At 38.4% G+C, this 27214-nt stretch overlaps 2 protein-coding genes across 5 annotated transcripts; both read right to left on the bottom strand.

The window, feature by feature from the left end:
• Positions 1–132: 132 nt before the first annotated feature.
• Positions 133–4423, bottom strand: GTF2A2 (general transcription factor IIA subunit 2). Its single transcript, XM_074880400.1, has 4 exons — positions 4285–4423; positions 3660–3764; positions 2232–2358; positions 133–449 (listed from the first exon to the last, which is right to left on the bottom strand). The coding sequence occupies exons 1-4, from the start codon at positions 4354–4356 to the stop codon at positions 424–426; spliced, it is 330 nt and encodes a 109-aa protein (XP_074736501.1). The 5' UTR covers positions 4357–4423; the 3' UTR covers positions 133–423.
• Positions 133–25527, bottom strand: BNIP2 (BCL2 interacting protein 2). Of its 4 annotated transcripts, XR_012630394.1 has the most exons (14): positions 21080–21216; positions 20441–20571; positions 19619–19686; positions 18385–18552; positions 16305–16481; positions 15568–15670; positions 15140–15271; positions 14462–14548; positions 14208–14306; positions 12707–12742; positions 10265–10309; positions 4285–4424; positions 2232–2358; positions 133–449 (listed from the first exon to the last, which is right to left on the bottom strand). XR_012630394.1 is itself a non-coding variant. In XM_074880397.1 (13 exons), the coding sequence occupies exons 3-13, from the start codon at positions 20488–20490 to the stop codon at positions 4412–4414; spliced, it is 978 nt and encodes a 325-aa protein (XP_074736498.1). In that variant the 5' UTR covers positions 20491–20571; positions 21080–21216; positions 25465–25527; the 3' UTR covers positions 4308–4411. The 4 variants fall into 4 exon arrangements, 3 of the variants coding, with proteins under 3 accessions (XP_074736498.1, XP_074736499.1, XP_074736500.1); XM_074880397.1 differs by lacking the exons at positions 133–449; positions 2232–2358 and adding an exon at positions 25465–25527 and having other exon boundaries at positions 4308–4424; XM_074880398.1 differs by lacking the exons at positions 133–449; positions 2232–2358; positions 12707–12742 and having other exon boundaries at positions 4308–4424.
• Positions 25528–27214: the final 1687 nt, after the last annotated feature.

The following is a 27214-nucleotide window of genomic DNA, read 5'->3' as shown; positions in this document are numbered from 1 at the left end:
CAACCATACTCAGGACCCTGTAACTGAAAGACCTTTGTGTTTGCAACATTACTCTAAATACACTTAGACAATATTGGGAGAAAATACTGTATTAATGATTGTTTTTAAACAAAGCTTTCCAATGATCACTCATTCACAAGTTTTTAAATAAAAGTTTATTACAGAAATTATTTTGAACAAAAAAGACAACAGTATCTGTTGTAATTTAAAAAAAAAGAAAGTAATATTGTATTCATGCCCTATAAGGTGAACTGAAGAAATGCTACAGGTACTTCTTCCGCTGTCATTCTGTGATGCTTTCTACTATGAATTAACTCACATCTGCATCACAAGAATTAAGTATGAACACAGTCCCTTTCCATGCTTCTCTCCAGAAAGTGCTGCATATTAACAGAAAATATTGCAGACAAACCACAGTTCTATTCATTCTGCAGTATTGGAACCAGTGTCTAGGAAAGAAAAAAGAAAATGTGAAGAATACATACCCCTGCTACAGTTGAGTATAAACAGAACCAATACCATTCTCTAAGCTCAAGCTCTCAAGCTCAAAAGCATTGCCCGGGCATTTTAGAACATGTTCTGCACCTACCCAATTCCCTCCACTGCTATCAATGCAATGCATGAACTGCTTATGCTGTTTCACTTCAGTTAGCAACACTGAGAAGAGCCAGCACAAAACTTCAAGGTTGTGCACACACATCATTTGCTATTAAGGCATTAAAAATACAAGAAGCTTTGCTCTAACCTGTAGTGATACACAAACACTTACTGCCATCAGCCACGAGCAGATCTGGCTAAATCACAGGATCAACTAGAGAGAAAGGGTTTTGCACATCCAGGATCATAAATGCCTGTGGAGTGCAGGCTATAGTTTATTATGCATTTTGAAGTAGATGCAAGAATGAGCATCATCTTCATAAAACAACTGAGAGCAATTCTCTGTTCTGAACTTTTGTCAGAAGCACCAGTTAGCACCAGTGCAACTTCTGGCATTACTACCACTACTGCTCTTGTTCTATGGAAAAAATACATAACTTGGTTACAGAGAAGGACAAGTAGGTGTTTGTTACATTCCTTTAGCAAGTCAACTACTTGAGAGGAAAAAAAGGCTGTAATGTTAATAGCAACTTTCACAGAATATCACAGAATCATCTAGGTTGGAAAGGACCTTGAAGATCATCTAGCCCAACCGTTAACCTAGCACTGACAGATCCCAACTACACCATATCCCTAAGCGCTAACTTTAAGTCACCCAGGTCTTTAAATCTTATCTGCATACTTTATCAAGAGTGAAAATGATGAATACTTGGAAAGTAAGGTTTCCTCTACTAACTATAATAAACACACAGAAAATAAACAGTAAGATTATATGCTTGGCTAATACCAGAAGTTAAGCAAACAATAAATTCGGTCAACTCTTTAGAACTACAATTTGAAGTCACTATAGTGACTACTGTAATCATGCCAGGATCAGGAAGCCATGAAGAACCTGTTTCAGAGGTCTAGGGTATATTTAAATAAAGCCTTTTCCATTCTCAGACCTTCCTTTTAGCATCACTCCCCAGGGATGAAACAAGTAGCACCATTTCACACGTCTTTAGTGATATTCTGCCTCACTTGATGGTTTTAAAAGTTATAAACCAGCTTGCCACAAAAGTCACTAAATGACTTTTTCCAGTAAAGAATTCCAAGGAACAATGACAAAAGTAATCCAGTGAAGCAAACGTGGAACATAAACTCCTGTAGGCAGTGTACTTACAGTGGGCCTGTTGAGCAGTACATAAATCTTATGATTTGCAAATGCTTGGGTCCCCTACTATCAAATCCAGCAAACAATTGCTTAAACAGTTTTCTCAGACAATTGCTTGCTCAGACCGATGGACAGTCAATAAAACATGGCGCTGTTCTAACCAACAGGTTAATACTAGAAAAATCACCACACAGAAATTCAATTAAGATTAGTGCCAACTTTGTCATCGCTGTAGTAGTATGTACTTCCCAACAACAGACGTAAAGCAGTCTCTAACGCATTCCTATTTCAGTGCTTATGAGTTAGGGAAGCATTTATTCTGCTTTTGTTTCATTTCTCATCATACATAAAAGGGAGTGCAGAGACCTACTTTTGTCTGAATAATACAATCAATCTAGCTTTAATCAGACATTTGGTCAAAACTTTCTATACATGATCAAGTATTGTGTCTCAGTTTACTTATATCGTATTCCATACTTACTTTTTCCATCACATGCTACAATTTTCACTTTATCCACTTTGACAAGTTCAGTGACCTCCCTAAATTCAACATCATTCAGTACAAATGTCCATACGTTGTCACAGAACCTGTATGTATTCAGAGACCCCTTTAAAAAGACAAGAGACATTTTCTATAGGATGCATCCCAAAAGTAACAGAAAATATGTTTAATATCTACTGAACTACATACCTCCTAGAACTAGGTTTGCCATAAAGCCAACTGTAAACCTGAATGCATACAAACTTGGCAAGCAGGCAATTCTGGGGAAAACTGTAGTTTAAATGCCCTCCAGTGGCTGAAATTTTTAAGACCATGTAGAGATGTTAGTCTATCCAAGGGGAAGCTTCACAGGTACGCTGAGAAGTTTTGTAACTTTTCTAATATGTATGAAGGATCAGTATCAGAAAAGATTCCTTAAAGCATGGGCCATAAGAAAAATCAGTTACAGCCACGATCATAACAAGATGTGAATTCTGCAACTGGTTAAGTAAAAAATCACGACAAAACAAACCTATGTGACATAAAGGAGTATCCCTCGTTTGATGATTGAGCATGTTGATAAGTAAATCTTTTGACCTTTACCTTCACATATTTCAAACTGGTAGTCCTGAACTTTAACTCCAAGTAACATTTTTTAAATTTCTCCACTGAACACATTCTGAACAGTTTTCTATACCGTGTTACATCACAAGCAAGTTAAGTGTGCTGGAAAAAAGAAGTTATGCTCTTTTTAAGGTATCTATATGGTTTAAAAACTAAGATCTTAAGAGCTCACTTCATTAATGCATTGTGCATAGACTGTAGAAAAAATATTAGGATGTAAGTTAACAGGACAATTGTTTTGGGTCTTTTTCTCACAATGACAATCAAGTTGACATTTAACAATTTACTGGCTATCTAACATTATTAGGGAGGCCATCTGGGGAAAAAAAAAAAAAAACAAACCAACCCAAACTTGTTTTTCTATGATACCTACAGAATATAGCTACAAAATGATTCAGTGATTTGCATAAGGGTAGATGTACAACTCCCTAGTCTCTCTTCATATTACAGATGTGGCTGAAAATCTGGCCTCATCTCACTTCTGCTAGGAACAACTAAGAGAAGCAAGTCTCCCTCCCCATCTGCAACACACTGAGGATGGCCATGCAACTCAAAGCATTTCCCTTTTCCCCTGTTTTCATCCGCCCACCAAATCTGTTTGATTTTTGCATTCCTTCAAAAGATCCCTGGCAGAGTAAGATAACAAGCCTTACAACTGCATACAGAATATACATGTAAACAGTATTTCAGAGTCAAAATGGACCTTCATATCTTTTTGCTTAGAGCACACAGCTTTAAATTACATTCTGCATCAACACTTGGTTACTGTACCTCATGAAGAACTTTTATATATTGTTATCTTACCCTGAAATTGACTCTGTTCCTGACTCGTTGTGCCAGGGCCGAATTTATAGCTTTATCAAACTGAAGTAGCACCTGAAGGGCCAGCTGAGGCGTGATTTGCTGTGACTGAAGTAGTTTAAAAAAAAAAAGTTTTGAGTTGCTTCAAAGTAAACTCAAAAATGCAGTAAAAATTAAAAACATCAAAACAAAGTTCACATGAAGCAGATCTCTAGAAGAACAATTTACAGAAGTATTATGTTCCTATGTTTACTTCCTTTTTCCTATTTTAACTTTGAGAGAAGAAATAATGTGCTAACATAATTTTCTGTGCTACACAAATATTTCTTCTGAAAAACCCTCACTGGAAACAACCATAAGAGCTGGAAATCGATTAGTGTTCCCAATTAATCTGGCTGTTCATTTACTGGGCCATGCAACAGGGGATTATGCCACTTACGTAAAACATGTTCCTTCACCTAGAATGTTAAGAGTTCCCATGCCAATGGAGTACCAATAGCTTTTGATTCCAATCAGTAATTTTCCAAACACTGGCCGTAAGCACCCCGATACAGCAACCACAAAGCCATTTTAATAACTAACCTCTCTTTTTCTTAAGCTAACTGCCCTGACCCTAAACCCCACGCACCTGTATGAGCTCATCCAGACTCTCCTGAAGACTGTTCCCCAGCGTGGTGTTCCTGTACAGCTGGTAGGCCATGGCTTACCCAGATGGGCTGGACACCTTCCTGATCATCCACGGCACTCGACGCCTGTTAAGTCCTCGCTCTCATTTAAAACAAACAAACAAAAATAATTTTAAAAACCTAAAAAACACAACAGAGCCCTTAATGTACAATGCACAGCAAGAGCAAACAGAATTTTAAAAATCATTGCTCAAACACTGACCGACAACTAAGAGCGCTCAAGAGCACAAAGCGTTACGGCCCGGCGGCAGGGAGGGAGGGAGCCGGACCGACACCGGCGCGGCTCTGGGCCCCGCACCGGCGCCCGTTCGGCTTCCAAACCGATCCCCGTCCCCCCGCGGCGCCGGGGGCGCGCTGAGGAGAGCCGGGCCGGGCACTCCAGGCCAGCTCTGGGGACCGAGCGCCCCGCCCGCGCCCATCGCCCCCCGCGAACCCGGGGGAAGGCGCCGGTCGCCGCCCCACAGCCGCGGGCAGCCGCAGGAAGGGGGAGCCGCGCAAGCAAGGGCCACGCCACGGGCCCGGCCCGGGCCCCCCCCTCGAAGTAGCCGCCTCCCGCGGCCCCAGCCTCACCCGCTCCCGGCGGCCGGAAGAGGTGAGGGCCCCTTCCCGGCCGCCCCGTGGCCCGGAAGCGGAACGGCGGCGGGGCCCGGCCTCATCCCGCCCCCCGGGGCTGGCGCCGCCGCAGCAGCGCTCGCCTGAGGCGGGAGCGGAGCGGTTGGGCCGGGCAGGGGTGGGACGCCGCGGGAAAGCGGCGGCGGCACGCCCGGCTGTCCCCGGCGCAGCCCCCCCACTGAACAGCGAGTGAGTGCTGCAAGGGGTTCGGGTTAAAACATTCCATAATAACGAGCAGTTAAAACGGCTGTAGTGCCCGGTTTGGGTTTATTTTACCTGCTCAAGTGACTGAGATCCACACCCTCCTTAAGCAAAGAGCTTAATCCATTTTCCTCTAACGTTATACTCCCAGCCTTTGAAATACTCGGCTCCAAAACTTATCTTCAAAATAATTGTTAAACTTCACTGCGACTAGTCCTGCAATGCTTTGGGAACCAAATCTAAATTTCATGGTTTTAAGAGGAAGGTGGTGGTGCAAACACAGAAGACATTCCTATCAATATATTCCTAAGCAGTAAAATAAAACATTCAGACCTTTTCCAAAGGTATTTATTGCATATAGCATTTATTTTTTTCCTAATTAAAAAGTTTCCCATAAGTATTAACAGCTAGCACATTCAGAAATGTGTTTACCACATTACTCCATGACACCTTGGAACAAACAGAAGCTCATTTAAAAAGAAAGGATCATTCTTAAGAGGTAGGTGGAAAGTCTTGTACTTACATAGTTTTATATTAAAAGTGGCAAAGGAAAACAGTCACATCTGTGAAGAATATTAATAGTAAATTTAAGCCAGTTGTATCATCTGTGATTCACAATCTATGTTTTTGCATAACTACTGCAGCTTCATTTTGTTAAACTGCACACTTCCCATATCACACAAAGTTTACTGATACTAACAGACAATGTCTTAACCCTTCTATCTACCATTCAACTGCTAGAGCACCCTACTGCTCAGGCTTTTCTTTTTAATAAAAATGCTTTGTTCAGATGACTGAATAAGAAACACTGCAGAACTGTACAGCCACTAGGAAAGTAAGCATCTGTCTTCCGTGATTTTTTTTTTTCTAATTATTAACCTGGAATTCCATGTCATAAATATTAACTAGCAGCTGAGCAAGCTAGAGGAAGGAGCATGGTAAGATAAGGACTTGACTTTTTGAAAACACTCAAGTAGCTTCTCAGATCATTTTCAATACTACAAAAAAATAAAATCAGTATGTTTAAATCAGAATAAACTGGGCAGTCGAAATTACAAAACTGAAAAACAATCTAGTTAAGCAAAGAATGGCTTTAATTTCACTGGTCTCATGGTTGAAGGGAATGATGAAAACACTAACACAACTGTATCCTCTTCACAAACATCCTTCTTTCCTGTTAGCTCAATATAGGGAACAAGATGCGATAAGGGAAGCTAGGAAAGCTGCAAAATTTGTCTTTCAGAATATGAATATTTAAATATTCCTTACATTTCAGAGTGCTACTCTGACTAAAACCAGGCATCCTTAAAAAGTATAATTAAAGCACTTATTTCAAGCATCTCCGACAACCAGTCGGTGAAACAAATCCTCTAGAGAATGACCTGCATTCACAAGGATTGAGTAAGAATTTTCACTGAAAGCTTTGTAAGACTTCTGCGGTTTCAAAAAGCACGCAAGCTATTACCCCTCTCCCCTCTGTTCCTCATATGAGACTTTTCTGAGGGAGACTGGAGTGACTTGAGAATCAAAGTCAACTCCAAAGACAACAGCTTTTCCTAAGAGATGCATTTAAGCCATCTTCCTACATAATAAATACTGTATAAATCCATAGGATACACCGACAAAAATTTGACACTGGAAGAAATACACTTTTCACCAAGAAACTTACTATGTGACAGATTTAGCTTAGTGCCCATTCACAATGTAGCTCCATTATCTTCAGTTAACTTCAGGCATTTCAGTAGATGACATCAGTGAAGCTGACATGACTAGGCACCAATGCCACCCTCTCCTCCCTATGACACACTTCCAGGTCATTTCACAAAAAGATTCCATTACCACCACCATGTAATTAATCTTGAAGTCTGACACAAACTAACTGCTGAAAGGTCTTAAGCCATCATTAGAGCACTTAAGTGTACAATGCAACAAACTTGCTGAAACATGCTAAAAAATACAGGCTATATACTAATTGTGTGCAATTCAAAATGTAACTTGTTTCTCAGTACAAAGTTCCTTGCAGCAAGAAGTACTATTCTTTACTTGTCCACTGAAAATAAAGAAAAAAAATTGCTAAACTGCATTGTTATGAACAAGGTTACATATTATTCTAACCAGTTTAAGCTTTTTGGAACCAAAGAAATCTCCATTTTAACATTCCAGAACCTCAAAGACTTCAATCTGCTTCAGCACTAAATCCTTACACACTCCTCTCCATTACTTTCCAACACAACATGGCTTTGCCATACTACACAGAACATCAAGAACATTCAAGCAACCCAGAGTCTACTCACATCGGTTTTTAATGACACTTTCTTCAAAATATCTTTGCCATTTCTGAACGCTTATCCTGTGTAGAAATCAATTTACAAAATGTCACATCCACAGAGAGGCCACTGGCCCAAACATCTCTATTTCAGTTGCGTGTAGTAATAATAAAAGATAACTAATGACTTATTACCACATATATAGAGAAAAACTAATGAGACTTCCAAATCAAAGATAAATTAGTGACTCATGAAATTATCTTTTCTTGATAGCGCTCAAACCATATTCCAGCAACATGAGTTTTATTTTTAGAAGGAAGTACAATTGAATGGTGAATTCCCTACAATACCGTATCTTATCACAAAGTGATTCAGGTTTTGAGATAATTTTAATAACAGTATGACATTCCAACTTTTCAGATTTTTAAATATTAAAATATATTAAATTATTTTATAGGAAAAAAAAAGATAAGTTTGCCAAAAAGTTACCCATTTGTGTTCAAGATAACTTTGGGACCTCTTTGTTTTTTTGTAAACATCCACCTCACCATTAAATGATGAGCTGCAAAAGGTCTTTAGTACACCTGTTTCTCAAGTTGCATATCTTTAGGGACAGAAGAACTGTTGTGCTGTATATTAATTCAAAAAAACATATACTAGAGAAATAAACCATTTGGTAAGCACATACAGATTTCCAAAAGAAACAGTACTACTGCAGCATCAAACTATAGCATCACTCAGCCACCAGGAAAGACAACAATAATAATCCCACCATCTGTCAATATGGCCTGTACAGAGGACTGGCTACTCTATACTGCACTATACACATAGGAAGCAACAGGACACGTAGAACTACAATCCTTCCACTAAGAATATGACTTTACCAAGAAGAATACTTTTTTTAATTAGGAAAACATTGAAATGAGATGATGAGAATGCTTAGTATCTAGCTTAGGACCCACACAGAATCAGTAAGAATCAGGCAGGTTTACATGTTTGCATGTTCATACACTGCACTGTGAGAGTATCAGAAGTAAACAGGCTGTAAGTGTCCAATTTACTGACTGGAGCTTTACATTAATCTGGGCCAACACTGAAATTGAAGCAGGAGATAAGACAGCCCCAAAGAAACTGTTCACATTTGTGTTCTGCTTTCAGAACAAAATCCAAACCTGATGAAATGGATGCAAGGCAACTTGAAATTAGCACTGCCTGTTGAAAGAGAACACCCTGCACATTAATCTTGTTGAAACTGTGATACAGAAACTACCACAACAAAAGTACCCAGATCTTGAGATGAAAGTCTCTGAATTGCAGACTTCAACTCCCAGAGACATGGGCAATTTGCCCTCATCTGACATGAATATGCTCTCAGAGTCTATACATGTGTCATTAGAGACAGTAGATTAACTGTTAATTGGTAATAAGTCTTGACCCTGGAACGCTCTCTTGACTGCAATTTATCAGTGTCAGGTAGTACTTTGGTTGAATGCAACTTTTTTTTTAAGTAAGAGAACTGTATAACGCTAACTTTTAATATCATTGAGAACTCATTTTTTGACATTAAGACAAAATTGTGAGCACAGTAAAAAACAAAAGTGAAGATTTAACATATTGGCTACAATATTATATTGTTCAACTCCTGAATGGATTTATTTGCATGTACCTGTCCTTAGAGAGAAATAGCAATGATTGCCAAAAGACATTACAAACTTTTACAACATACCAACCAGTGCATTATTGGTGCCCTAGTTACACTAGTTATGTGTCCAAGAACACCTCTTACAGACACAAGTTTACTATCATTGTGGGGAAAGAAAAACACACCAACCTTTAAATCACTTTTCTGTTAAGTGCAATTAGTGCTTCTATCATGTGCCAAACTAAGATGTTTCATCTACAAGACAGCATAAGATCCCCCCATACTTCTGCAAACAATTAATATTATGGCTAGAATATCTGTGTAACTCTCAAGCTTTAGTGAGTATGACTAGAGTTCCTACTGGTGACAACCAATATTCATCCAGGAAGAACTGCAGTGTACTTATTTCCTAATGGTAGCTGAGATAGCCTTGATTTACTGAAGCAGAATCTAAATTCGCAACTTAAATTGAGAAAGGTCTGATATCTTACTAGTCATTCAAACGGTTCAGCTTCTATTGTGGCTTAGGCTTAAATCCTTTGGCCAACAGACTGAAGTTCACAGAACTGCAGTCCTGCATTCTGAAAAATGGACTAACAGACATCAAAGCTCAAACTCACTTTAGTGAGGTCAGTGCATAATGATTGTATTAGGTATGCGAACAAAAATAAGGATCTCCATACTTGTGAAAGACTACATTGTGTGATTGTTAATATCCAAACAAATTAAGGTTTCTGTGGCAACGAAGAAATGCACTTGACCATTTACAGCAAAACAGATTTATACAATAACAACAAGTAACTTATGGCCTCGTCTACCTGCAAATGAATTCCTTCAGCAGGTACACACAATATATTGCTCAGTCATAAAAATATATATTATCTCTTTCCTTTAACATTTAGGTATATAAATATTTTACTGAAGAACATGCATCATTTAGATAAACAATTGCAAGAACATCCTCTGGAAACATAGGGTTGACATTTAGCAGTATAAAATGATTACATAAACATAGCTATTAAAGTCAAGACAAACCAATACAGCAGTAAGCAGTCCATTCTGTGCTAGTCCAAAGAAGTTAAGCACCTTTTTCAATAGGTTATATAATATATACACACACAGAGAATGCATTGTAAATAGAGCAAAAATAGCATAATTCCATCTGCATATTCTTCAGTCTTGTTTGGACTCCAAACTTACTGTTCACTTTTCTGCTCTTGCTTTCCATTCAGCTCTTGGTCAACTCTGCTTAGCAAAGAAAGCAGTAAGATTAAAACTATGTTAAGAAGTAGTCTAGTTTGATAGCTCATATATTAAGCAAAAACTATTCATCTTATCAGGAAAACACAAAGCTTTTACATGGAAAGAGTTTTAGTAAATATATCTTAATTTAAGATTTTTATTGAATGTAGTCACAACAATGCTTTTAAGTAAAAAAAAGTATCTATTTTTCTACCTCCCCCTAGAAATTAAAATTGTTAAGAAACCATTTACATAACTATAGCATTTGAAATGAAGCATTTGAAAAGTGCAGGTGAAGTTTGACTACAGAGAAAAAAAAGCAGGTTCTGTGCTTTTATTAATGAATGCAAGCAAGAATACAAGTTTACAGGTAACATGACAATGCCTTCAAGCACTACTACTTTGATGAATTCATGACTGAAGAATAAGCACAGAATTACCTTTAATGTTACAGTAATTAAGCCAAGAAGGTAACAGCACTAGTCGAATCAACAAAAGTTAAGTGGCTCCTTAACTGCAATACCTTTTCTATTAAGTTCTAAAACTCTTGTAATTACCCAGGAAAAATTCACCATCATGCTGCTAAAGTTGTTTTTTTGCTTGTGCTTTTTTTTTTTGTATCTGCCTCGGAACTAGCAAACAAAACATTGCTTTGCAGAAACCAGTGGTAGTTGACAGTCCTGCATGAGATGTACTTTTCCTCTTTACAGTAAGAACATGCTACAGTCTTAACTATATCTTCTAGAAAGTAAGTTGTGCATGGAGGTAAATTAAAGCCATAAGAAGGGGAGGCAAGTGGGTTGGTTTTTTTTGCAGCTGTAAACTGAACCTAGCACATAAGGATCCAATAGGTCTGAAACAGTGTTGTCTGGAATACCTGTTCACCTGCACAGTATGCAGCTGAAACTCATCCCTGTCCTCACTGCAGTATCTTCAAAAACCATGTTTTCACATGACTTAAAAAGACCGACCACAGAAAGTCTAAGAAAATATGGTAACCTAATGCAAACAAGCTATGCATAAGCATATAGCTGACGATATAAATCCATAGAAGCATATCATATTTTAGCTTCTAAAGTGACTCATACACATAGCCAAAAAATTCCTACTGCCATCCTCAACAATTCAGTAAGTGAAATTCAACACATCTCCTTTCCCCCTATTATAATAAGTAATGCCTACAACTGCTTTCAACCTGATTAAAGTCTCAGTATCAAATAGTGTCTGTGAGCTTTCCTCTATATATAAGTTTCACTTAGGAACATACTACTTTTTACAAAAGTGATGGTAGTATAAGTGATGATATTGCCAGGCACACTAGAAAGTGCGTGTTGTACTGGAGATTTTTAAAAGTTTTTACATTACTGTTTGAATGTCTCAGGTTTGCATCCTGAATACAATGGGCCCTGTAATAGAATTGGGCTGGGGAAGAAAAAAAAAAATCAAGCAGAACTGTTGTTCAATATGTACTGAAAGGGTTTCTTAAATTTGACAGGCTTAGTACTTCAGGTTACACACTGCAAAATCATCACTTAATTGGAGTAATTCCTAGAAAACATTCAGTGCTTGTCACTAGCTTTACCTCCTAGCTTTCAGAAAGAATTCAAATGCTTTTTAATTTCTCAGTGTTCCTCTCTATGTTCATTACACAATTTAGACAATAAGCCTCCCTCAATAGCTATGCACACACAGGAAGAGTAATTAAAAAAAGCAAAGTTAGTAGCAAAACCTTTCAGTACATTTGTTAGTGACAGTGAAAAAGTAACATATCCATTCAAAAGATTTCATCAGCTGCTGGAATAGCTTGAATAGTTAGCAAGAGACTGAAAATTAACAAAAATGAAAATCCAATGTTTATTAGCAAGGAGCATAGGCACTGCAAATACAAACAGCACTAAAAATACTAATTTAGATTGCATCTGTGCAAGTTAACTAAAAAGGGAGTGAATACCAAAAATACAAAATGCAAGGTTCAATATTAGAACTTCTTCCAGTTGCATCTCTGCTGACGCATAGCTACAGCTTAGCGCCTAAAACCAGCTCTTCCTTCAGACATCACTTCTTGTTAGAAACAGTGAAACTTGATTTAATTAATTCATACAGAAGCACTACTTTCGCCTCTTGAAGATTCGGTTGAGAATCTATGTATCCCCTGAAAAGTGAGCATCTCATGTAATGGAGAGTATTCACAAATATCTGTCTGAACATCCAGGGTGAGTTCTTTTAGATGATATACTGTACTTGCAAACAGGATAGTTACTTCCATGCTTAAAGACTTAGTCACTAGTGCATGTTTATATTTACAAATGCTTATTCCTTTTTGCAAGCCAATCAACTGGGAGTTAGTTGCAGTGCAAATTGTCTTTTCTAGATGCAACCCTAATCAAAATATGAATATACCTTTTCTGTTTCTTTCTAAACTTTTCTTCTTCATACCTTGGTGAGGAAAAGTTTGATTTCAGTAAGTATAACATATGAAGGCCAAATTCAACAGAAGCTGCAATCTGGTATTAGTGTCAGTACAGTTTGTACAAATATACCAAGTTTCAGAACTGATAGTTAAGAAAAAATATTGTACCTCCAACATTTATAAGCATTAAACAAGAAGCATTAAGATTTAGTTACTATGACATAACATATGAATTCAATACAACTTCTTGTCCAGTATTAACATCCATCACTAAAATTTAAAGTTTGTATTCAAAACCATTTGAAGCCAGATACAACCCTCCACAGAAGTCTGGGAATTAACTCCACGTGTCAGACAAGTTCAGCCTTTGCAGAACAGTTAAAAGTTCATCAATACAGAAAGGAGTCTTTCAAGACTTGGAATGCCAGCCTGAACATTCAAAACACATCCCTGAAAAGCCCCAGTAAAAAAAAATATTCTAAAGATAGCACAAGGCTGCTTTAGCATTGTCATGTCTTTCCTCCCCACCCCAAGAAAACTGCATTTTCTCCATTTCATAAAAAGTTAAATTGTGCAACTGATACCAGCTGAATGTTTACTGCAGTAACCAGCCATTTGCAGGAGTGGGGGAGGAATTTGTCCAACACAGATGTGCCTTTCTGTCCACACAGTAGAGACTACGCCATCTTTCTTTATGGAGTTCCCAGTTTGTGATCACCTATTGTGATGCATACTCTATAGGTTTTGTATGCTATACCCTCTACTAGGCTGATCAATTTATCATCAGAATTGTTAGTATTTTCATTTGGCTTTAAGACCCAAGTTTATAGTTTCTACTCTATTGCTGCACCCACAGATACTATGACAAAATTATCATCATCATATTTGAAAGCAGAGTTGTGCTGACATTAAAATGGATATTTATATCTGGAGGGAAGGAAGAGGAGAAAACCAAGGACACTGATGCTGCCCCAACCTCTTCGCCAAAGTAGTTTTAGAACTGTTATGGGTAGGGATTGAGCATTTTTTCACCACAGCTCTTTTAAATTAAATTCCAACCCAAGTGATATTTCACCACTTAACTTGTTCCACGTTTTAGCACGAACACTGAAGATACTGTACATAACTTCAGTATCAACATGCCCAGAACTTCTCACTCACAAGCCAGTTTAGTATACCAAGGGGTACAGCAACTGGAATAAGGCCTTGTCTATAGAAGACTTAATTCACACACCCTAACTTGGTAATCATGTAAGGCACTATCTGTGAAGATCCCTATACGTTAACATTTTGACTATCCGTGCTACTGCATACCAAACTGAAGTTAGAAATGTGGTCAAACATGGGTACTCCTCCTAGAGATAGCAATGATCTGAGTTAAATTAAATTTTATTAAATGCAAAGTATTACATTCAAAACAATTACTGTATACAATATATACTGGTTCTAAAACATAATCAGCGTAGAACACGTTTGAATAATAAAACATACTGTTTTATGCAGTCTGGGATGCCAACGTATTCCATGGGGATGAGTTCAGCTAGTTCTGCCAGGGTAAAGACATATCTAATTTTTTGGCTGAATTTTGAGCTGTGGAAGAACAAATGCAGGGTACAGTTACAACTTAAAAATTTTTCAGTAGGTCAATATTAAAACAGTTTTTGAAGTTTAAAGTAAATAGTTGTTAGGATTACTTTTTTTAAACAAACAAACAAACAAAAAAGAAATAGCTTCCAGAGTATTACCTAATAAAAGGTTTTGTGATGGCCAGAATTGTTCTGATGAACCAAGAAGGATGAACTATGATTAATGATTTCAGATTTTTCCTTAACCTGAAGAATTCAAACAGCGGACATAATTACCAGAACAAAAAGGCAGCATGACAAGGTGTTTTTTAATATACAAAAAGTATGTTTTTGCAAGCACAACCAGTCAGATCAGTCTGGTATTCTGATATTCCATTATTCATTACTATCTGCCAGAAGATAAAAACACCACACAACTACATAATCAAAATTTAAGATACAGTATCAGTTTGACAACACTGACAGGGAAATAACATTCTAAAGACAAGAGTCTTTGAATCTTTTTACATGACTAATGATGAAGTGGTTCACAAAGGACCCCCCCCTTATTACCTTATCGTATTAATACATTAAGTTTTAAGGATATTTTACGTGGTAACAGTATTAAGTATTCTAACACTAGTATTTTCACTCAAAAAATGCAAAAAACAACTAGGCATGTCTGTAGCATTATTCCACACTGTCTAGCTTAGGAAGAGGTTTTCAATACACCAAGCAATTTGCTTCATTAAATCTTAACCAGTAGGCTCCAGACACCACAATAAACAGCAGTTTTTCCTAAATATGCATATCACTGAGCATGTGAATATTGTAAGAAAACACTGCAGAGCTTCTTACCTTCTATCAATTTGCTGGTAACATTTCCTAAGCCAGCCTAAACTTGGCATTTTTCTCCGTGTTGTTGCACCATTCAGGTAAACTATCATATAGTTCTCTGCTACTAACAGCTCTAAAGTGCCAATTACATACCTGCAAAAACAAGCAAAGAAAACTTTCACGTGAAGATCTGTGGATATTAAATTCCTCGTAGCACTCAAATATATTTAAAAAATTTAGAGTTGGCAACAGTGTTGAGCAACATCTAATAATAATTTTTCTCCTTCCCTTGGAAGCAGATGTAGTTGCTTTTCTATTTGTTACCTTTCCCTCATCTGAAATATAAAGTTTCATTAATAAAAAGAGAGAGAAGTAACTGCCCTTACATCCAAATGCTAAGTTTCACAATGTGAAATTAAGACAATATTCAGAGGCTGATAATGACTTACTTAAATAGATTGTCCATTAGGTATCTGTAGTTAGGCTGGCTGCTTTCGGGCATAAAGCAAACAGCAAACACAACAATGGCATTTAACCCATCACCATAATAACCTAAAAACAAAGAAAAAAGCATCAATAGTGAAAAAGATGACTACAAATTGACTACATTTACACAAAGTCAAGCACATTCAATAAGCTTTTTCAGTATTTACCTTGAAGAGATTTACAAATATCTATTCTATATAGACAGATTCATACAGTTACAGAAAATATCAAGGTTTCTTTTTCAAGTTTGTCTACTTCTAAAGAAATAGCTGATGCTGATGTAAATCCAATGCTGTACCTACAATCAACATCTCAGTATAAAGTCTCAGACTTTTATATAGTCAACTTTTCTTCCAACTTAAACTCCACAGACTGTTGGGAAGAGTCATTAAATTGATTATGCCTTACTAGATCTACAGTTAATGCTTTCAACACTCTTAAACCAGTCGCACTGACACTGTAGACCAGATAAGCTTATCTTACTACATATGTGCATGTTAGTAGCTTCATCTGAACATGTGTACATTTTGGAACTTTAGTTTAATAGGGAAAAAATATTGTATCAACCATATGCCTTAACACTGCAACAAATGAATCATCACATGAGTCTTTATGCTCAAAGCTCTTCCTGCGCCACCCCAAACTCAGCTTAAAGAAGCAGTTTCTCAACAGTTCCGCTCAGCACATCACTAATCCTTACCACCATGACTGATAACTTTTTTATACGGTTCAATTGCCTTCATGTCCACCCTATGGTCCTGTTCTCCAATCCTAAACATTCGCCAGCGTCGACCATCATCTTTCTCCTCTGCTGCAGTGTATTCAGTAAGTGATCCTTTCCTAATTACATCAGTAGTTTTTGGTTTTGGAAGATCATCTGCCAAAGTTAAAACATGTTCCAGATCCATTATGAATACTACGTATAGTGACAATCAATTACAACACCAGTTAACCACTTTGCTATCTAATCCATTTTAATATTCTTTAGCCAGTCAGACATATCAGCTGACTTGGTTCCTTCAGTCATTACAAAATAGGATCTCGTGGGTGTAAAATATATTTTATCAAAATACTCTTATGTTGGCAGTTATCTGTTGACTGTAATTTTCTATGTCAAAGTACATAACAGATTTCCATTCATGTAGGAAGCCTATTCAACTGTAGGCTTTCAGAACACAGATCTTGATCAATCTCACCAAAATAGACAAAGTGGTTAACTCCAATGATAATTACACAGGTTGCTTGATCACAGATTTACATAAAAGCATGATTTAAAACAGTGACAGTACCTTGCAAGCAGACATGCAGGCAAATCTATCAGAAATTAAATCTAATTCACATGTGTGCAATCAATACATACGAAATTTATGCTGACAGCAATCTAAAACAATTTGCTCCAATTAAATTATGATTCTTGGCTTTGTTGCATAGACCTTACCCAAAGCGAGAAAAACCTACTGCAAGTTAGTTGTCTGTTCCCAAGACAAAGCTGTTAATTGAAACTATCCTTCCAGGAAAATGAAGGCAGCAGCATTAAAGGAAGAAGAGACAGAAACCCTTTTCAGCCACTTTTAAAAACAAGGCACAAACATCTGGAACACTTCCTCCGCATCATTGTAAAACTAACCCTAAACACCAGTTGTTCTTCACTAAAATAATGAAAATCCTTTTACACAGGTAAACCCAGTCTCTGTTATGAAAACTTCACCCGCAGTATGTCTTTACCTATTAAAAAACCCCACCTTATTCTAAAGAGTGTATTTTTCTCCATTTGTAAGCTATCTTGGAATGAAGAACAGGTAGCGTTTTATATGTAATAGTGAAAAGAAAGCTTCCTGTTTACTCAGGAATTAAAATTATTTTATTTCCAGAATAAAATATAATAATAGTTTACATTTTTACTTATTAGAGACATTCTTAAGTCATGAAGTTTACAGAAGTTAAAGACTCCGACTATTTGACCAACACAACAGTTCTTGGCTTACGTAAAAGGGCCTTAAAACAAAGTTAAACTCAAGTTTAAAACTTGTGCTGTAACTCGTACACATAACTTTTTTACCTCAAATAAAATTTGCTAGAATCTCCAGATTTTGCCTATAAGAATAAGATGAAGAACCTGTTCATTTCTTAAAATTAAGATCACTACTAGTGAGGTTATAGCTAAGTTAACTTCCTATCAAGTCATTTCAGAATTCATTGACACAAAAGAGGATCTTCTACCACTTCCAGTCAATCCAGAGAACATGCAAACTCTAAGGCTACTGACCTTTTGCTATTCTCACCACAGTAAGATATAAGATCAGGTGTTACTGAATATATTTAAAAATAACATTGTCCTCCTTAAATACAAAGGCTTGCAATTTGTCGACTTCTGACTAGCTAATCCTTAATCTATATTTCTTTATATGGTTCACCTCTATTTAAAACTGATCTATATATAATACATATGAAACACCTTGTATATTTTTTCTCCCAGGTTGGTTCTTGAAAATATACTGCAACAGAGAGGATTTTCCATAACTTCAGGTCTTACAGGTGTTTAATGACATTCACCTAAGTTAGCTGTAACTCCAGATAAATACATTGCCTCTTTACTAATCAGTCAAGGTCTGCTTTGCACTTTAAAAATTCATTGGGCCTATTTCCAATTTCTAATCTAATCACTTCCTTTACATTTTTACTCTTGTAATACTGAGTCATAGTTATTTTCCACCTGAAGACCTGTTGACCTGCACACAGAAATATTTTAGGGAATCAGACAAAAGTAACAAAATACTTACCTTCCCATTCAAACTCATTACTGTTTTCTGAAGGAGTATCTAAATCATCCAAATCAATCTCTCCACTCTCATCCAAGTCATCAGACAAAACAGATTCCTCACTGTGATCCAAAGTTAAGCTAATATCTGGAGCAATTAGTTTCTTCCTCACTTTGGTTCCATTAACCTCTGTATTTAAAAAAACAAATTATTTATTTTCAAAGCTAAAGTGAGTTTAGATAAGCATATTAACAAGACAGAAGAGCATAGTGCTTTCTCAGAAAGCATTGTAAATTAACACCCACAATTTAAACAATGTATCTTCGGAATAAGAATTAAACACAAGGTGAAGAAAACAGCATTGGAGGTCAAAGTTCTCAAAGCCATAAGTTTACCCGATTGCATACATGCTATGATGACAGTGTTAGACCCACCATACTCCTCCCTACAGAAAAAAAACCTGTAGTGCTGCCACCACCTAAGCACCTATTACCCATATTAGCTACATCAAAGCATACCATGAGTTGTTCTAGATATTATACTAAATAAGTCTTGCAAATAACGCAATAGATTCATGTCCCTAGCCCTTGTTTTTGTTAAGGTATTCGTAACATCATAACCATCTTTGATGAAATAAACACACAAGCTGAAAAAAAAAAAAAGGCGGCTGACAAACAACAGCGAGGACAGAAAATTAAAGCAACGGTTAGGTGAATACACAGCATGCATTGAGACACAAGGCAAATACTTCTGTGATTTAGCAGTTAAAAGCAGGGAATAAAATGAAATGACAGATCTAGCACTAAAAATGCCACAACTAAAGCAGACAGACAAGATGCAAAAAATTTAAACATTAAGAAAACACCTGTATTTCCCCACTGACCATTCAGGCAGGCAACATTCTTAAAATAAGGCCACAAAGGTCTGAAATTTGGAGCAAAACTAAGGCAAGTCCTAACTGATGCACAGAAGCCAAATAATGAATCAAGATTTTAAGACAGGTCAGAAGTGAGTGCAATAATTCAGTTTCGTCCAGTATTGCCTGGATAGCTCTGTTCACAGGGAGAAGTCAAGATGTTTATAATACCCTTCACATACAAAAATTTCATTTAGAATGCTGTTTCCTCAAGCCTGACTCAAAACCCAACAAACCACCAACCCAAACCCCCCAAAAAACACCCTAAAACAAAATGAAGCTTTAAAACAGCCATCTAAGTAGGAAGCAGCCAGCCTGACTGGAGTGAAATGTTCGTACCAGCTTCACTTTCTTCTCCAGCTGCAGCCAATATATCTGACTCAACGGGATCATCCTCTGGCAGGGGCCTGGTGGTGTACAAAGAAGAAACTATTGTTACAAATCATTTTTTTCCTTAAATAGCCAGCTAAATGCTAAATAATTAGACTTACACACTGCTAAAAAACCACTGCGGGATAGTACCAAACTAAATTTACTTATAACCTAAGTTCAAGCTTTCAGTAAGCAAAGCACAAAGTAGCAGAAAATTCCTCTACAGCATTCAAGCAACCATCTGTTGATGTGACAAATGACAAAATACTGGTTGCTACTAGCATGTGTCACCCTTAAGAAAACTTCTCATATTCTTGCTTGAGAAAATTTGACATTAAATACATTACAAAAGTACTTTAGTCATGTTATTACAGAGTGCCTCTGAAGTCAGCTGGTTTAGTTCTTTGTAGACCCAAGCACCACTAGCAGGCTCAACTTAGAAATGTTGCTTAATGAAATATTTGGGCCTTCAGACACTGGTAATAATATGCAAACAATGTAGTTGCAAAAGATTACCATGGAAAACAAAGCCAAGTTTATGAATTTTCACTTCAGTAACACTGGAAAGTAATACAGGGATGCCACTGTTGAAGTTAAGTTACACATGAACATGAAGTGATCCCTTTCCAGACCATAAAGAAACATGCCACAAAACCTTTTCAAGGCTACTGTATTAATGAAAATCACTTCAAGATTATTACCGAGTGTTAGTTCACCAGGAAGATAAAGTAGCAGCTTATTCTGGATGTTATGCATTTGATTTGAATTACTTAAAAAAACATTAAAAACCTTGGAAAATCTTCATCTTGCCATTCTTCCTTAAACTCAACGCCTTCCATTTTCCAGCCAACTTGAATTACTAATGGGGACTCCTGATCAGCCAGAACCTCTTGTTTTCAGGACAGTGGGCTAAAGAGGAGCTGCAGGAACATAACAGAAGATGCTAGTTCAGTACTATTGTAATTCCCATACTTGCAACACATCCTTTTACTTATCATCAAGTTGAGGTATTACACAGGAAAAAAAAGAAACCACACACAAACCAGGGAAAAGTTTATGATTTGGTTCCATTTTGCTGTTGTTTATTTTTTTTCCATGCAAAACTGCTTATGGAATGGTTTGTTATACAATAAATTAGGTTGGAAGGGATCTCGTGTAGTCCAATGCCCTGCTCAAGCAGGATCAACCTCTCAATTAAAATCAAGGGCCTGAGCAACCTGATCTAGCATTTGGGATTACACCAGTTCACTCCAAACTGTTATGAAATCTGACAGCTCTAGATTCTATAGGAGATATTGAATAATTGTATATTTTGAGAAAAAAAATTACAGTGGTCAAATCTTAAACTCAACCCAGTTCTAAAAAAACCAAGAAAACCACAAACATTTTAAAGATAACTATTTCAGAAAGTGTTTTCAGAGAACTCACCCTGTGAAGTGCAAGTCAAGCTGTGTTTTTCCAGGCTCACCCATCACCAGCAACAGGGACTTCCCAATAATGGAACATAATAAACCATTCTGCTGACATATAAATCCAAGCTGTTGACTCCCTTGGTGGCGCTGGCTCTAAAGATTGGCAGCAACAGGTAAACTTATCAATGAAGATGTTAAGAAAATCAATGCTAAAACAGGAAATGATGATATTTTTAAATGCAAAGAAGCAATCAACACAGAACACCAGTAAGTACAAAGTTTGACTGCTAACATACTGCTAATTAAGCCAGAGACACAATTTACTTTTTACATGGGTAAAAAGAAACAAGTTACCCTTACTGTTCTGTGGGATCACCTTTCACAACAAATCTCAATTTACCTTCTCCTGACTTGATTACAGTCACAGACTGATTTTAAAACATCCTGCAATGCTTAAACCCACACTATACAAGCTGATTATTTTCTTTGTAGAACTGCAGTACCAGAGACAAATTAAATGCCAATGACCAAAATGTAAGCTTATGTTACTGATGTTTCCCTGCTTTCCTCACCCAGAAAACTGAACTAAAATTTCTAGAAGGTAGCAACCCAGCTCCTCTTAAGGGTCAGACTCTCCTTTGAATCGTTCAGCCCCTGCACCACTAAGTTGCTGGCAGTATGTTCCTGTGCACACAGTCTCCAAGAAGTTGCCCCCAGCAATTGTCCTCCCAGCTCTCCCGCTTTCTGTTTGTCCTTTTTTGACTAATATGCTGTTTGGGGTAGTTTCCTGCTGCTTGAATCATATGACTTTCCTCATGAAACATGTCCTCTCTTGCAGTAAGATGATGATATTCTCAGCATACAGTTAGTTTCTCCTGAGTGTTTGCAACAATGAATTTTAAATATTTGCTTGGAGATAAGATCATATTATGATTAGTAGTAACACTGAATATGTGCATAGTTCTTTATGCGCTTGTTTCAGGACACTGAGACAAAGCACCAGAAGTTTCACAAGGTACCTGACGCAGTCAAAAGAATATAGTTGTTACAATCACTATGGAATGGGCCATCTGATGCAATTACAGAGTTCACTGTAAACAGACACTAAACCTAACAGAAAATCTAGACTGATGACTTTATTCTTAAGAGACAGATGAAGAAATTAAGAAAACTGACAAAAAAACCCACCACCACAAACCAACCTTATCACTGTGCTGGTGGCTATAAGATGCTATTCTTGACCTTGCCTGCACTGCATTCACAATACAGTTCCCACAAGACAGTTTACAGTAGTTTTGCTCCAAGACTTAAGCAGTTTTCTCACCAGGCTTTTGAAGAATACCAAACACCAAGTAACATCTATTAATTTCAGATGTACAGCATTTCAGTGCAGAAGCAATTTCTACCAGCATGTATTTCATTACATTGAGATAAACTCAATACACTAAGACAGGCACAAAGTTTAAAAGTTACTCATGCTGTAACCAAAGTTTAAAACACTTTTACAAAACACTTCTCTTTACTTACAGAATTCTCACCAGCAGCTTCTCATTAAGGTAGATTTGAAAACAATCATTCACTAAATACCACATAGTACAACTGCAAAAAACTTACAAGGCAAGTTCCAAGCTCAGCATCAAATAAGCTTGAATTTAGGTTTTCAGCATCCTACTTAAGATGCAGGCTAAGCAGTTGTTTTAAAATCTCATATACAAAAGCACTGCAATTTGTCAGCTAAAAGAATGAGAAAATAAGGAGGAAAGGTAATCTCAATAAAGTTAGAAAAGTGCTGACTTCAAAGTTAACTACTGAATAATTTTACATCACCAGTATAAATGCTTAAAAAGCAGGGGAAAAAGTCTACTATTTCTGCTCATACAAATTAAAGCCAAGTTTAGAATAGTCTTCCTATAGCTGCTGTGGTAGTGCTGACATCTTCTGGTCTTACTATGCCAAAATCTCTTTTTAATTCAGCTGTAAATCAAAGATCTAAAATCTTAACTTGAAAAATGCAATATATTGCAATAATGCAAGTATTTATTAGTCATGAAGAAGAAAAGCAATAATTTCTACCTGATTCTAGCACTCTGCATGGCCAACTCAAGTCATGGTTTCTGAGAACAGCAAGCCTGATCATTTTTACTCTCCGTTGCTCGTTACTTTCCACTTTACTTAAAGAAATGGAATTGGAAGAATGAGAGCTATCTAAAGGTCAGAAACTTCAACGCATCAAAGAACATGTGGATGCAGGACTGCCATTCGGTTCTGCTCTCTTACTGGAACCACGGGACCTTGGTGCTTAACAATGCCTTTTAAACTATGTCAACAGGCAAATTATCGTACTACAAAAAGAAAAATAGCACCAAAGCAAACACATCACTAAAACCCACTACTCTTCCACTACAGCTGATGAACTGATTTCCATTTCCAGAACACCATGTTAAACCTACTTAAGTTTGCACATGAAGTGTATTACTGCTTGCACCAGAAGTCAAACATCAGTGTTCTCATTCTTTTTCTGCAAAAACATAATTTTCAGAGTTCTCTCATTAATACCAAGCTGGCTTAGTTGGCAGGTGCTGGAGTACCAAATACAACAGTGTTAAACAGTCTACTATAAATTGCTATTTTTTAAAATTTAGTTTATAGCTAAATAATCTGTCCCAGACACTTAAAAGAGAAAAAAAAAAAACAGAATGCATGAGATAATCTTATTATATAAGTTAAAGATCCCTTGCAAAAATTATTTTTTAGGTTTTCACCCTTGAGTTCTCAGAAAAATACACAAATAAATAGCAGTTACACATTTATATGTTTGTATTTGCCTATCCAATACTAAGACCCATATTCGGTCCTTGATCAGTACCTCAGCATCTGAAGTAGAATAAATACAAAGTTTATTTTGCAAGACAATAGCAGTGATGAGCTATTGAACACTAGTGAACTATGTACCTGGTCAGCAAAGAATAGCTTGCTGTTTCTGTCTCAGAAAGTCGAAATCAATTTCAAAAAAAGGTTAGCCTACTTTTCTTCTACATTTCACTTTCACCATATTGAGAGAAACATTAACTGTTAGTTAAGTGAATTAAAGAGGTACCGCTAAGAGTATTTTTCACATTTGATTTTACAGCAAGACAAAAGGAACAGATATATTTTCTGGTACACACATCCACATGGTGCAGCTCACTATAATTTCTAAATGTTTTTATAACCCCATTGACTTTTAGAATGTGGCCACACTAGCCATGACCCCAGGAGACATTTCCCAGCTCTGAAGACAGACATCCAAACTTTATCACTTGTAACTTTGCATAATGAGGTAGTGCAAGAACTTTCATTAATAACAAGTCAATTCTTCACCCCTTTTACTCCCTTCTCTCTGCATCAAAGCACAAAGAAATCAGTCAGCTAAAAGAGAAAACTTTTGAGAAAACTGCTGTTTTCATCTCCGAGGATACTACTTTAAACTCTACATTCAGAGCGATCTGCATTTCTGAATCACTGAGATTGATTTAAAGGGAAATACTAACTTGCCAGACAACAGTCAAAAGAAATGTATACACCACCTAAATACATGCAATATGCCTTTGTAAGATTTAAATATGCATACAAGTAAACCAAAAATAATCAATCACTACTTAGTGTATTACATTAGTAGCTGCAAATAAGGAGGAACTAAAATAAAAGGCACTAGAAAGCAACTCTTAACTACTGCGACATAGCTCTATACAGTGCATTTGCTAAACCTACATCGGAAAAAGTTACTCCACTCACACACCCCACTCATTATTCAGACACTCAAGAGAAAGGGGAAATAAAAAGTCTCCGTCATCGACGACAAACCCCCAGGCTCCTTTATGAAAACAAGGCTGACGCTCCGGTGTGATCACTCTATCGAGGCGGGGGAAGGCACTGCTAAGTTTAACAGGGCTCAAAGCCCTTTGCCGCTCCCAGCGTCGACCCGAAGCCACCCGGGGCGACGCGGACACCGCGCTCTGCGGAGGAAGCCGCGAGCTCGGCAGAGCGGGGCCGCACCAGCCCGCTCCGCGCCCCGCGGGGCAACCACCGTGCCAGGCACCGGCGCGGCTTGGCACCGACTCTCACGCCCGAGGCGCGGGCGAGCACCGCCCCCCCAGGACCCCCGCGCCCGAGGGCTCTGGACTGAGCCCCGCCACCCCCCGCGCACCGACGGGAGGCCGGGCCGCGGCCCTGCCCTGCGCCCGCACAGCCCGGCCTGGCCGCGGCCACAGCTCAGAGCTCCCGGCTCGCCGTTAATCACCCCTTCCACGGCCATACCTGGCGGGAGGGAGGGAGGGAGGGAGGGACGTAACGGGCCGGGCCGCGGCCTCGGCCGCGCCACCGCCGCGGAAAGGGCCCGCTCGCCTGCGCGCCCCTGCTCACCCGGAAGCGCATACGCCGCCGGAGTCACGTGGCAGCCCCTGGCCGTAGGGGATTTGCGCACTCACGCACATACGTAAAAGAACGTCGCTGCCGTCCGCACCCCCCAGGGCAGTTGGCGCGTGCGCGCTCTCTCCCCTCGCGCGGGGCGGGGCGGGCCGAGGCCGGCCGCGCGGCTGTGGAAAGCGCGCGGGGCCGGGCTCGCGTCGCTCTGAGGGCGGTGTCGGGGCCCGGGCGGCGTCTGTCCTCCGGGGGCCGGGGCCGAGGAGCGCTGCCCACCTCCCGGGAGCGTGCTGAGGGCGAGTCCTGCGGGCCCGGCAGCCTCGGCAGGAGGTGATGAACGGCGCCGCTGCCGTCCCTGGGCACTGACAGCTCCCGCGGCCGCTGCCCGTCCGGCCAGGCAGCTGCTTGTCACGGGAATCTGAACAGAGGGATCGAGTCCTGAGCCGCGATAAACGGGACACAGAATGGAAAATGTAAAGTCCGCTCACGGAATTCTGTGCGCTAGTGTGCTGTGCCTGGCATTTCAGGCGCTCAGGAAAGTATGAGATGAATGTCAGAAACAAGAGTCGAACATTCTCCATGAGGAAAAAAAACAAATCAATATTCCGTACCAGCTAGGCGGTGATAGTGGAGTTAATGAGCAAAAAACCTGAATCTCCACATCATTTGAAACTACAACTTCAGCTGTATAAATATGGCATCCAAAATACAGTCCTTCTTCATGACATAATGTAGTGATACTACATACGGACCAGAGAAGCCCAGGAAGTTAGACAAATCTCATTTTCATCCTTTTCACATACCTAAGAATGGTAATGGTAGCCAACATTACCAGGAGGAGGAGATCAAGATGAAAGGAAGGTTTTGGCTGAGGTTTAGAACTTGCCACTAACACACTGTGATGATACACAGACAGCTACTAATCTAATCACAGCTAATCACTCACAGCTAATCTATTGCCCAAAGGTGAATGATGCAACAATAGCAATGGAGTTTGTTTTACTGTAGGGTGCTGAACGAACAGAATAAATGTGACAGATGTGGAGAGAAAATGTGGAAAGAATTAAAAAGTGATATAAGGGGGCATAAAATGAAGAGGAAAACGAGAAAGAAAAATACCACTAAAGAAGAACAGAAAGCACAGGCGTCCTCAACCAGCAAAGATAAAATCTACAAATAACAGGAAAAAAAAAATTGAGGTAAATTAATTAGAGCATTGAAAATATATTTATAAAGAATTAGTATCATGCACAGCAAATAGCCTGTGGCCTGTAGGCATTATTGCTATAAGTTTATCAGATAGTAGTTACAAACGTAAAGCAAGAGCTAGCTTAAATATAAAGAAATGTAACTACTGGTAAGGGAAATACAGTAAAACAGTGAGGGGAAAAAGCAAAAAGGAAAAAATATTGTATCCTGCCACCTTTGTTATGTCATTATTTTTTGTTTGTGGAAGTAAGAATGCAACAGAAGATAACCAAATACTCCATGCTTAAGGACATTATATTTTCCTATCTGCTCCCTGCCGCACACCAAACCTATTGTTACTAGTGTTCCTACTTTGGAACTTCCTACGTCTGTAGCACCCCAGCTTTCAATAGCGAAGATCTGATTATGTGACTTATGTGATCAGTTTGTAAGTATTTCCCTAGATTATTAAAGACTGAATGAAAAGAGAGCTCAGCCTGCTGATTTAGAGTATCTGTGAACAGTTGGAATGAGCTGGGTCTAACTGAGCTGGGTCTAAATG

Source organism: Strix uralensis, chromosome 11, assembly GCF_047716275.1.
Source record: "Strix uralensis isolate ZFMK-TIS-50842 chromosome 11, bStrUra1, whole genome shotgun sequence".
NCBI lineage: Eukaryota > Metazoa > Chordata > Aves > Strigiformes > Strigidae > Strix > Strix uralensis.
Note: the sequence above shows the minus strand (reverse complement) of the source record. Positions and strands in the feature narration are given on the sequence as shown.

Excerpts from the sequence above, each read along its gene's own strand:
- GTF2A2 (XM_074880400.1), bottom strand. The coding sequence starts at position 4,356 with ATGGCCTACCAGCTGTACAGGAACACCACGCTGGGGAACAGTCTTCAG. Across the intron at positions 2,359-3,659 it reads GGAACAGAGTCAATTTCAGG|GGGTCTCTGAATACATACAG; the intron begins GTAAGATAACAA and ends GTCTTTTTAAAG. Across the intron at positions 450-2,231 it reads TGTAGCATGTGATGGAAAAA|ACACTGGTTCCAATACTGCA; the intron begins GTAAGTATGGAA and ends TTTCTTTCCTAG.
- BNIP2 (XM_074880397.1), bottom strand. The coding sequence starts at position 20,490 with ATGGAAGGCGTTGAGTTTAAGGAAGAATGGCAAGATGAAGATTTTCCA. Across the intron at positions 16,482-18,384 it reads TAATGAGTTTGAATGGGAAG|ATGATCTTCCAAAACCAAAA; the intron begins GTAAGTATTTTG and ends TAACTTTGGCAG. Across the intron at positions 12,743-14,207 it reads ATCCCAGACTGCATAAAACA|GTATGAAGAAGAAAAGTTTA; the intron begins GTATGTTTTATT and ends TTCCTCACCAAG.